Source organism: Phalaenopsis equestris, unplaced genomic scaffold (genome assembly GCF_001263595.1).
Source record: "Phalaenopsis equestris unplaced genomic scaffold, ASM126359v1 Scaffold000606, whole genome shotgun sequence".
Classification (NCBI taxonomy): Eukaryota; Viridiplantae; Streptophyta; class Magnoliopsida; order Asparagales; family Orchidaceae; genus Phalaenopsis; species Phalaenopsis equestris.
In genome coordinates, this window is record NW_018165046.1 from 497,243 (window position 1) to 510,536 (window position 13,294).

Below are 13,294 nucleotides of genomic sequence, written 5' to 3' on the forward strand. Positions count from 1 at the left end.
CGCTTGGAGCTAGCGCAGTGGGCAGCACGGTCATCTTCAACAGCAGAACACGTCTTCCTCAGCAAAACCTTTTCCTTTTCCTAGAAATTAAACAACAATCCATAGGTTTTCGAGGTTGTTTGCCTAGCGCAACATAAATCCTCCTTTTCTTTAGGCATTCGTATAGCTTTGTTGTACGATTTAAGCCCTAAACTCGTTATAGGTTCCGAGGTTGTCGTTTGATACGACGTAAACCCTTATATATTCTAGGCAATTTGTGTGACCCTGTCACGAAAATAATTCCAGATTTGAGCTTTTCCCCCTTTACAACTTTTTGTCCGATTTCGTTGTAAAGTCTTATCCTTTTGACCTATTCGAAGATGATATTCTCTGATTTTTATCGAGAGTTTTCTTAGGTGACTTCGGTCATTTAAGATATAATTAACTATAAGAATTTGCACTTATAGGAAGCTTTTCCGAACCCAGCTTAAAATAAACTTTTTTTAATTCTTTGTATTAAATAGGGGAACCTGTCGGCAAATAAAACGGCTTCGCAGACCCAAACGGATGTCATATGTTTTTCCTAGTTTATTTGATCGAGTCTCATCCTCAGATCTTGTGTTTATCCCTCGGGGTAGATATAGGATTTGAGGTAGAGTGCTCTTTCATTTAAACTGTGAAAAATATGAGGTCAGTTTGATTTCATATTTTTCTAAAATTATATATATATATACGTAAATTAAAAAGTCCTTCCGAAGCGGGCGACGGGATTTCGATTTCGGCGACCGACAGCTTCTTACGGGCGACCCCCCAAACAATCTCCTTTCTTACTTTTTAGTGTCGACAGGCGTCAACGAGGAATTAGAGGAACCTGAATCAGAAGATAGTTCAAAAGAAGCGCTACAACTTTCAGGAGACGAATGTGAAATGTTGTTCATACGGATAATTATACAATCAGAACCAAAAAGAGATCCCTCATGGCTCTGGCATGGCATCTTTCACATCACGTGCACGGTAAAGGCAAAATATGTAGTTTGATCATCGACTGTGGAAGCTGTGAAAACATCGTGTCTGCACTCATGGTGCAAAAGTTGAGATTAGCCACACAAAAACATCTATGATCCTATTCTCTCACCTGGTTGAAAAGAGTGAACAAAATACGCGTCAATCAGCAATGCTTAGTTGAATTCTCTATCAGCAATTAGCTCCATGAGCAAGTTTGGTGCGACGTGACTCCAATGGGTTTATCATATCTTGTTGGGTCGATCGTGGCAATTTGACCGAAAAACTCAACACGACGGCTTCAAGAACACATACACATTTTAGAAAAACGAGAAGTGCATCATGTTATTTCCTGTCAAGAATGTGAAGGGTGTCATCAAAATTGAAGATTCGTTAGTTTCACGAGCCACCTTCCGACAGTCCGTTCGGGATGCACCCATGGCCCTTATTTTAGTTTCTTAGAAGTTACCGATGCTGAAAGGGAAATACCCATGTGTCTCCAACCACTTCTACACAACGTCAATGACGTAATGACCTGGCAGCCTTCCAGACGGCTTACCCCCTAAGGGAAACCTAGCACGCCATATATCTCATACGTTAGTGTTTTTATTATTTGCATTTACTATTTATCTTAATTGTTGTTAAAGAGTCGTCTCGTTTAAACTTGCTTTAATTTAGGATTAGTGATTCACTTCAACCAAGAAATCCTTCTAGCCTATCCTACTATTAGCTTAGGAAAAAAATCCAATCAACATTCACTATCAACCACACCTTAAACTCCAATCGAACCTTCAAATTGAAAACAAACCCAATTGCTCGAAGGGATTGAATATTATAATATAAATGATAAAATTTAAATCTCGCCCTACCCTTCTCATACTATGATTATGTGACTAGGGTGGTCAAAATGGCATGTTATTTGTGAACAGCTTGTGATTGACTCGCTAAGCAAACGAGTCGAACATCAACAAATTTTTCTCCCTCGATATATAAACGAACCGAACATAATCAGCGATATTTTTTAATGAGTTGAACATGAGCTGAGCCTGGGCTCACTCCAACTCGGCTCGTTTACACCCCTAGTTACTTCTCCATTACTTCAGCAATAATCGTAATAATAATAATATGTTTATTGTTGCGTATGAGTCATGATTTGGGTTAACTCTGGTATCATTTGGTATCAGAGCTAGCCCAACCCTAGTCCTAGCCTGAGGTCCCCCAATATCTGCCTCCACCCAAGCCAACCAAATTTTTTTTTCCTTCTCTTCTTTTCCCTCCTTTCTTGTCTTCTTCTTCTTTCTCTCACCTCTTTCCGAATCACGTTTGATCATGTCGTTGGGTCAATACGCATCAGACCTAACCCGGGAAGAAATACAATGAGAGATTCGCTGCTTGCAACAACGATTGGCTGAGCTAGGAGACGAGACTCACGTCGACATTACCCTCAACCGTGACAACAAGAGTCGAAGAGGAGACCACGAAAACGATAAGAATTTGTTTCACCATGAAGACGTTAACGAAGATGAATATTGAAAAAGTCGCTTCGGCATTCAGCCAGCGAGATTACGGCAACAACAGACATACCAGAGTTTGAGGAAACATGAATCCCGGCGACTTCATCGACAGGTTACAAGCAGTTGAACGCATCTTCAAATACAAGGAAGTCCCCGATGAAAAATGAATTAAACTTGCAACTATTAAATTGAAGAAAAAGACCTCATTATGGTGGGGAAATCTGTAGCAGCAACATAAATGAGATGGAAACGAAAAAATCACCCAATGGGCAAAAATGAAGAAAATGGTGTAGAAAAAGTACCTGTCACCTCGCTACCATCAGGATACGTTCACCAGCTTCACAACCTATAATAACGAGAATTTTAGGTCGAGAAATTCACAGCAAAGTTCAACCAATTACAAATGAAGTGTGAATTTGTCGAGCAAGAGAAGCACGCGATTGCCCACTATTTCTGAGGCTTAAAACCCGCCATTAGCAACGTCGTTCAACTATAGTCTTACTAGCCGTTGGGTGATATCCAGACCCTAGCATTAAAGGTAGAACGACAACAAAGGCAGCTTAGGTCCGGTCAACCTTTTGACAGCAACCGACCTTCAAGCAATCCCCCATAGCAAACCCTACCAACATGACCACTTCTGGAGCTGGCAAAACTACACCGAGAGACGAGAAAAACCACTTCAAATGACACGAAGCTAGAAAAGGGTAGTTCATGCGGGATTGTTCCCGCACGAAAGTGTTTTAAGTGTCACGGTTAGGGCCGCATCATCGCCAACTATCCCACAACCTTCACTGAAGACGGCATCGTCAAGGAACTAGAGGAACCTGAATCAGAAAATAGTTCGGAAGAAGCGCTTCAACTTCCAAGAGACAAAGGAGAAATGTTGTTCATACGGAGAATTATGCAATTCGAACCAAAAAGAGATCTCTCATGGCTCTGGCACGGCATCTTTCACATCACGTGCACGGTAAAAACTAAATCATACTTGATGAAAATATTTCACCTACGAAAAAGTGTTTTATGCCATTGTTAGAGCTCTGGAGCGCTTGAGTCATTACCTGTTGATAACCGAGTTCACCCTCTTCACGAATCATGAAGCTTTAAAATTTGTAAACATACAGAATAAACTAAAAGGGTGACCCTCCACCTAAAATTCTTACCTTCCTTCTAGTTTATGCTTAAAAACAAAGTTGGGAGTCAGAATCGTGTGGAAAATGCTCTGAGTCGTCGTCACCTACTGCTCACATCCATACAAACTCACATAGTAGGTTTTGAGATTATAAATGACTAATACGAGACAGATGACTTGTAGGAAATCTGGGACAATGTTGGGAGAAACCTAGCTGGTCGTACTACCAAACGGATGGCTACATGTTCCACCATAATAAATTATGCATTCCCTGATGCTCACTGCAAGAATTCATCATTCAGGAAAACCACAATAGCGGATTGGCCAGTCATTTTGGTAGGGATGAGACTTGCACTCACGAGAGAACACTTATTTTGGCCCCGCCTGACGAGAGATATGGATCAGTCGACAGTGTAGGATTTGTCATATCGCCAAAACCAGTGGGCAGATTAGTAAATTACGGGATTGTACACTCCTTTACCAGCACCCGCGGCGCCATGGGTCGATGCAGCAAGGACCTCGTGGTAGGACTTCCCCGCAGACAAAGAAACAAAGTCTCTGTGATGGTGGTCGTCAACCGTTTCTCAAAGACGGCACATTTCGTGACATGCCACCGAACGCTAGAGACATCTCACATTGTCAATTTATATTTCCGCGAGATCGTACGACTTCAAGGAATTCCCAAGACCATCGCTTCCGATCGGGACATTAGAATTTTGAGCCACTTCTGACGGACCCTCTAAAGCAAATTGGGCACCAAACTCAAATTTAGCTCTGCCTCACATCCTAAGACAAATGGTCGGGCTGAAGTAGTTAATAAGAGGCTTGGGAATCTTCTTCGATGTTTCATAAGGAAAAACATTAAACAATGAGATCTTAATCTCGCTCAAACCAAATCGGTCTACAATCGATTAACAAGCCAAACCACAGGACATGTCATTCAAAATTGGGAGTGGTCCAACTGACTTAGTCTCACTTCTACACCCATAAGAGAATAGTGAAGATGTTATCAAACGTGCTTACCAATTCAACTACTCCACAAGGAAGCTGAGAAAAGCAATTTCTAAGCAAAATCACAAGATCAAACGCAAAATAACAAGTCCCAAAAAAAGAATATCTTTAAAGAATGAAATCTCGTGTGGATCCACCTTAAGAGAGCGATTTCGAGCACACGAGAAACTCAAGCCCAAGGTCGATGAACCTTTTCGCATACTAAAAGCTAAATGACCATGCCTAAAAAATTTACCTACCGAGTGACTCTAAAATCTCGGCAACATTGAGTCTCGCGGATCTCACCCAATACTATGAAGAACCACAAGCTTCGACAAATGATGTTGAAGCTCCCCCAATCCTAGGAGATTGACGCGAGGCTGCTTCAGCCCGTCAGGTCGGGCGCAACAAGAAGTCGGTCAAGCCTACACGTTGGATCGGACTGTTCCATTCCATTATTACAATTGCCCTTCTCCTCCTGTGCCTAGTTCACTCTGCTTCACCCTTATGTCCTATTCTTCCGCGTCTACCAGTCGTTGCAATCATCTCTACAATCCCTTCCATTTTTCCCTTCTTCCTTCCTAGGATCTTACCTTGGATGTCTCCCTTCTTTCCTACTTATGTTCTTTTTCTTAGATCTAAAGAGTTATCATTGTTGTTTATTTTTATGTTTCAGGTGATTTTTCAGGCCTCTCCTTCGAGGTTGTATCCTTTGATGAAGTGGTGCTTCAATTGTATCCCGCAAAGGTGGTGCGTATCCCCTCTCCGTTCCAACCACTCAGCATCACCCTTCGTCGTTGCCGCCCTCCCAACTCCTCCAGCAAGTGGTTCAGCCTCCCACCAGGCTTCCTCCAGTTGTACTGACAAGCCACACCTCCCTCCCAAGCTGCTGCACCAACCCATACGCCATCCCCTTCCTTTGTCGGGCCTCACAGCCTCCCCCAGTAGGCCACTGTGCCTCCCAGCCTTTCCCCAACAGGCTATCGCGACTCCGAACCTTTCCCCAACAAAGCATCGCACATATAGGACCCTCCAACACCCCTCCTACCTCTGTTGACCATCCACAACCTGCTCTCTGCCACACCCTAAAGCTGAATATTCATCTAGCATCCCTCTAGTCATCGTCGAACCCTCTGCATCCCCTTCATACGGACCTTCAGCAATCTACCAGCACCTTCCAGGACTATTTTTTGTTTCGTGCTTAGTTTATTTTCTGCAATCGTTATTTAATTCACTGTTTAAGTATTGTTTTGTTATTATTTTTATGTTATTTGCATTTACTGTTTATGTTTAATGTTGATAAAGAGTCGTCCTTCTACTCGTTTAAAGTTCAACAATAAAATTTGTTGCATCTAAGTTGTGATTTGGGTTAACTCTAGTATCAGCAAATGGAGGGAAAGTGAATATTGTGTGCTAAAAAGAAGTACATAGTTGTAGAGAAACTTTGGCAAAATAAAGAAGGGGAGAGAAATTGAGGAAATTCATAAAACTTTTATAGTTTAATATGGGGCAGGAGCATGGATAATGGTGTCTCAGAGGGAGTTGTAGCTGGCCTCAAATTTCATTTTTTTATTAAATAAAGGATGCTAGTGTGCTTTAAAGTACCATCACCCAAAAGGGCACATCAGTTTGTCGACCCTGGTGTCTCAGAGGGAGTTGTAGCTGGCCTCAAATTTCATTTTTTTATTAAATAAAGGATGCTAGTGTGCTTTAAAGTACCATCACCCAAAAGGGCACATCAGTTTGTCGACCCAGCCATTTTTCAATATATATATATATATATATATATAGAGAGAGAGAGAGAGAGAGAATATACAAGTTATTTTCTTGTGTCATAACTCATATGTTGGGGAGTTTGACAAAATGGTTAATATATGAGCATTCCTTTATATAAAAATTGGATATTCCAAGTTTTTTCAAACAAAATTGTGTACAATTTTTACCATTATCATCCTATTCAATCAGGTTGACTTGTGGCGATCAACACTTGCTATAAAAGGGTTAATGTTTACTATTTCCATATGTTTCAAGACTACCTCATATTTTGACCTAATTTTCTAGTAGGCCTTTTTTAAATTTTTTTTTAAATTTGGATTAAATGCAATAAGAATAAAAATGAACTTCTTTTAGGTAATTTGGATAGGGATAATTTAATCCTTTATCTTATTGAATTTATTTTATAAATAGAATTATTTGTAAAATTGTAAAATTACTAAAGATTAAAATGATTGATGAGGCCAATTACAAATGCTATTCTCTTCTAATCCAAGTTACAAATGTTTAACGCTCCAAATTATATATCAGGAGCTACACTTCATCCTGTTCTCATCTTCCTCTTAATATTCACAATCCTTGTTGCAATTTTCTTTCATCAATTTCCATGCAATCATATTCATTCATTTTGCTCCTCATCAAAGATAGTCAAGTATCATTCATTCATCATCATCCACCTTTAAAGCTTAGATGAGTTTAAAAAAACTTGCAACAAGAAACCCTGGCCATGTGGATTAGCATATTAAACGTATTTTATGGCAGTAAGTTAGAAGTATTTAATTATTCCAAAAATATAAAAATGAACAAATTCTACTGTAGGGCTGAAAAATGAAAGTAAAATGACGTAGTTACAGCAATTTAAAGATAACATTAGCACTACAATCAAAAGGAATTAAGGAGAAAATCTATAACTATTTTGAGGAGAAATAAATAAAAAGCTACCTCTTGAATACTGCAAAATAACTCATGCACAGAAAGCGGGATGATCCCCGGTTCTTCCTCAGATCCTCTCATGGTATAAGTCTTGCCGCTACTTGTTTGGCCGTAAGCAAAAACTGTACCTATTAGCATAAAAACATGCATATTAGCAATACGGGACAAACATTATCAAAAGATAATTTGAAAGATTTCTTAAAATAATGGCATATAGACATTCAATGTTCAGAGAGAATGCTGGTGCATCTTGTCAACAAAAAGTGATTTGTATATAAAAATCACAAAGTATAGCCTTTTAATGCCATCAACATCAAGGGTATTATTTAATATTAAAAAGAAATTAATACTTATTGGTCCCTCCTAATTCATTTGATTAGACCAGCAATCATTCAATATCCATATAGCATTATCATTGAACCAAAAAATAAATAATTAGTTAAAAACAACAATCAACGGAACCCAACTCAGAAATATCTTCTTGAAGGCTTTAATCATAATTTTATTTATTAGAAGTGCTTGTTTTCAAGTTGATCAAAGGCAATGGTTGTTAAAAGTTTGATATTGAGTCAATCCAACCCCAGTTAAAAATTAGCTCCAACTCATTTGATCCAATCTGAATTCAAAATGATCTCAAGTTAAGCCAAGTTACATAAAAAGTTTGTTTGATTCGAACTCGTTTTTGAGTCAAACATGCTTATTAATTTTAGACTGAGCTCGATTCGAATAGAAAAACTAATAATAATTTGAATTTCATCTACTTTCAATCTCTTGCGGCAAATACTTAGTTCAGCATTATCAATATATATATGAATTCAAGAATACATATATACAGCAATTTAAATTCAATTACAAACATAAATATATAATTATATGCATTAATTCAAATGTGTATAGATTTTGATGATCTTGAGCTAGTTCAATCTTATCCACGCTTGTCTCAGTTTAAGTTCGAATTAAGCCTCTAACCAAGCCAATTCACCATAGCACTAGTAATAAAAAAAATGCAGTTATTATTGTTACCGCTACTTCTGCATGTATGATACATAATCGATTCAATTAAAATCAAAATCAATAAAAAATATAGAAGCATAAAATTAATTCAACATGTTTCAACGACAATCAAAAAACAACACACCACAATTTGTTCCCCAAAACAAATCGTGTTAGAATGTTGGGAGCATCAAAACTATCTAGAAGAGATCCTCGAATCACTAAAATAAACTATCTAGAAGAGATCCTATTGCTCTAAAGATAGAAACTTTATGCAAAAAATGAGGACAAAGATTCTCCGTGCACAAAAGATGAAAATGCACTAGACATTTAACCAAAACATATACTTGTAACAAAAATTCTCCAAGGTAATCATCACGTGTTAAAAAAATCAACAATAATAATAACAAATACATTAAAACATCCAAAAAAAAAATTGAAAAACAAAAATGATACTAAAAAATTATTTAAAATAATTACTATTTCATTAATTAAAATAAATGAAAACTTGTGTTAAATTTTGATTTTAATTGCAGCCAATTTTATCAAATTAGATGTTGTATATTAATATATAAATATAAGTCTAAATATAAAACCCTACATCTTGATAAACTAAATGTTTACAGCACTTTCATGAAAATTTTTCTTTTGCTTAATGAGAAAAGATATACAAAATAAATATGAATAGAAAAGTAACAAATATAACAAAAATAATTAATTATTACACCCTAATCTATTATTGAACCACTACAGTCTATACATGAATGTGTTGTACTTCCAAAATAATTTTAAATACTCTACTCATTAGCACTACACATGGCACCAAATTCTCATTTACATTAGAAAGAAATAAAGATTACAATTATGGAATGAATACTGAACTGAAAAAAACGAAAAAAAAATGTAAATTGCAAACAGTAAATGCAGAGAACTTGTGTGGATAAAGAAATCCGAAATCAAGGTACAAAATGGACAAATGAATAGCATATCATATGTTAACAAGCCCACCTCTGACAATGGCTAAAAACCATCTGGAAGCAGCAGTAATAATGATCAAAAAGATAGAGAACCAACTTATTCAGCAGAAAAGCAGGCATCTCATCATTGTATGGCAAAACAAACCCCATAAATATGAATAAGAGAAATGAGTCTTCAATAATGCCGAAGTCGAATAATTTATGTGATTAGGTGATAAAAGAAGATAGCAATTTGAAGAAGAATCATGAACCAACAAAGAGAATCTCACAGGACTTCTTCCAGCAGATAGCGTTAGAGTTTGTTGCTTTCCAAACTTTGTAACATAAAGCAAAGAATTTTTAGATAGTATTTCCAAATATCTTGTTATGTCTTTCACGTCATATATAACGTCATATATGGTACAGCAAGTAGCGAGAAATAATCTATGCATAATTCTTGGTTGTGTTTATTTCTCATTTCACAAATAAAGAAAAGAACTAAAGCGAAATTGGGTCCAAGGAGAAAAGTACCCCAAGGCAGGCATTTTATAAAATGGTTGAATGTAAAGGTACACGTGAAGAATACTTGGTTCTTAATTTCAATGTGCTCCTGGCAGATAATGGAAACCATTCCGAATTCAACAGCAATTTTCACCCTATCCAACATGTAAAGCCAAGCAAATGATGAATATCTATATGCTTAGCCTTTATGCCGAACCTACAAATGCCACCCAATTTAATAATCAAGCCTTTCCAATTGTAGGGAATAGAGAACTTATATAACCTCGCGTATATAATGAATTATTTCAACTAAATTGGACCCCGATATTTTTTCAGTTATGGGTTTTTTTAGCATAAAAACTCTAACGAATTCAACAAAACTCTTCTTTCATAAATGTCTGAGCTAAAAGCATCATACAAAGATAAAACATAAGACTCTTATTTTAACATTATAAATTTTCTAGCACGCAATAACTATTGTTACTACTAGTACTACTACTACTATTATTATTAATAGTATTGATATTACTACTACTATTCCTTTTTGCTCCAAGATCCAAATCAATCAATTGTGCTGAAATCAACAAACAACAAAGGCCATGTCAAACATACTGAGTTCAAACTATTTAGCTCTTATGAAAATCACTTAAATATCACTCATTTTGATGAAATCAAGAGCATTAATGCATCTAAGGAGTCAAATTTATCAATAAAAAACCTAAGGAGTCAAATTTATCAAGAAAAAACCCACAACACTAAAGAAAAATTAGAGATGCAATTTCGCATGAGATGAATCTCGGTTTTGATCACAATCAAACCTATGCAACCATAGTATATTTTACAAACAAGATCACTTTGACGTGTCCAGAATGTCAAATTTATTCACGGATGCATATAAAAATATTTTTTTTAATATTAAGTTGTTGCTATTTAAATGTTATCATTAACATTATTCTTATTAATTGAGCATTAAAATCCTAACGAAATTGCATCCTTGTTATCCAAATTCTACGCAAATCAATGATATATCCATGCATATCCCTCTTTGCATGAATCTTTCTCCCTCTAATTTACCGTCTTTAATCTGATCAAGCATTAAGTTACCAATTTGTTTTAAAATTTACCAATTAATTACTATACCAGCTATAATTAGCCTCATCTTATACATTATCCCACATCCACGTAAGCCTACGCAAATCAATGATATATCCGTGGATATCCCTCTCTGTATGAATCCTTCTGCCTCTAATTTACCATCTTTAATCTGATCAAGCATTAAGTTACAAATGTGTTTTAAAACTTACCATTTAATTACCATACCAGCTATAATTAGCCACGTCTTATACATTATCCCACATCCACGTAAGCCTATGTATCAAACCTGAAGCACTTGAGCAATCAAAGGTGTGGGCAGTCTTGGTCCAGAAGTGAATCGAAGGAGTTAAAGCTTACAACTATTGAACAATAGAAACCAGGGAAACATCAGAGCTAGCAACCTAAGAATTGGATAGCAAACATCTAGAAGCTTGGGAACATGTAAGAACCGAGGCCAACCCCAAAAGGAACAAACTACTACTTAGACGAGTAATAAATCCTAGCAGCCAATAGATGGTTATGCATGATCACCTTTAGATAGTTTGCCAATTTTTTAACAACAGGGAGGTGGAGTTTCTAAAGCCACTGTAGAAACAAATATTACTCACTAATGATCTAACAGCCACATCGTCATTTAAAGCACAACATCTTCTAATGCAGCCCATGAAAAGTTGTAATGAGGCCCTCTGCCACCTAGGAACCATCATTGCCTACAAAAGAACAATGAATGAGAATTAAACATCCAGAACAAAACTCTCCTAATGTAATTAACTAAGCGAAATAAAATAAGCTATCGCTCGCTCCTCCTCCCTCTCTCTCCCTCTCTCTCCCTCCCTCCCTCCTCTCTCTCCCTCCCGTCTTCATTGCTCGAACCATCTCCAATATTATATTGTCTGGCAACTCTCATCTGCTTCAACCTTATTTATTTCCATTTTATTCAACCATAGGTATTCCTAACATAAGTGGTTACAACAGGACTCTACTTCTTGTTTATTTTGTTGGTGAGGGTTAATTAAATGACGCTTCAAACTACCTTTATATCTGCATGCTACCATTTTTCATTTTGAGGGTGTGGAGGGACAACTGGACGTGAAAAAAAAAATTCCATTGTGGCCTCATCTCTTACGGCATGCAATAATTGAGTAAGGGTAAAGCGGATCGTTTCAGTGGTAAGAACCCTTTGAATATTTGTTTCTGGTTTTCCTGGGTTTTAAGCCTTTTTTCAGCTCTTCCCTCTTATTGGAGCACTTTCTGTGGAAAGGAGGCTATAGGTGAGAGGTGTTTGGGGGTGTTTGGCGATTTTGTATTGGTTTTTTTTTTTTTTTTTTCGCTTCGTGGATTGATTTCTATCATGACATTTGGTTTTCCATGTCCACAATGCAATTTAAGGGATGTAAGTGCTTGGAGATGCTTATATGCGCATTAGAAGCTTAACTTTTCACTTCTTCAGATAGAAAAATTAATCGCCCGCCCGAGTATGCATTAAAAGGTGAAAGAAAATCAATGGGGGGCTTAGATCAGTTGCACTAAGAAGCAGCAGTATAAAACACAATTTCATCAAATTGACGTAAACAAAACGCCAATCGGAAAAACCTGAGACAGATTTCCTAGTGTGATGGCTTACCATTGAACCCACGAACGACGCAAGCAACAATCTCCTTCGCTCTGGCCTCAAAAATGTCCACCGTCTTGCAATCCTCCCCAAAAACCCTGTCTGTTAAAAAGGAGAGTGCATCGTCTCCAAACAATTGAATGAATCAAAAGGGGGGTGAAGATTGAGAAACCTACCAAATTCGAACTTCGTCGGCTGGTTGTGTAGATAGATGGAGTTGGACGAAGTCCTCCAAGGGGTTGTTTTAGATTCTTCCGGCGAAAGGGGCCGAGCCCTAACTGCGACGTAAATCCTATCCATCGGCGTCAGATTCACGTGAGGAGATGCAATGAGGGGATTTAAAACAGGGTTTCGAATCAGGTTGTTCCCGCTCGAAAACCGATGCATTTGTAATTTGATATTTATTGGGAAATTTACACACTTAGTACGTAATTTTAATTTATTTATACAGATAAGTGATAACGCCTGATTCTTCCCGTTGTGGTATGGCTCATATATCATATAAAGTACAGATGCTGAAACGAAGTTGAGCAAAGCGGATAAGAAGAATTTGTACAATCGGGAGAGTTTCGTTATGTGGGTTGAGGGTGCAGGAGTAACGCCCCGCAATACTGTATGGGAGTAAATTGGTAATTACATAATGTACTCGAGGTTTTTTTTTTCCTAATATTATAAATAGGTCTCTTTGTAACCATGAGTATTATTCAATTACTTCAGTTATTTTCTAAAATTAAAAGAAAAGTCGCCACCTCACTCTTAGGGCCCGTTTGGGGGCGCTTATCGGAAGCGACGGCGTTTTGAAAACGCCGCCCTTCCG

At 37.3% G+C, this 13,294-nt stretch overlaps 1 protein-coding gene across 1 annotated transcript in view; it reads right to left on the reverse strand.

The window, feature by feature from the left end:
• The window catches only part of LOC110029810 (kinesin-like protein KIN-7I), a 44,940-nt gene extending 32,104 nt beyond the window's left edge, over window positions 1-12,836 (reverse strand). The window contains exons 1-3 of the mRNA XM_020732269.1: window positions 12,654-12,836; window positions 12,490-12,579; window positions 7,330-7,448 (exon numbers count right to left, since the gene is read on the reverse strand). Coding sequence (XP_020587928.1) covers window positions 7,330-7,448; window positions 12,490-12,579; window positions 12,654-12,777 — 333 coding nt within the window. The 5' untranslated portion in view covers window positions 12,778-12,836. The remainder of the gene's footprint in view (window positions 1-7,329; window positions 7,449-12,489; window positions 12,580-12,653) is intronic.
• Between the last annotated feature and the right edge of the window lie 458 nt (window positions 12,837-13,294).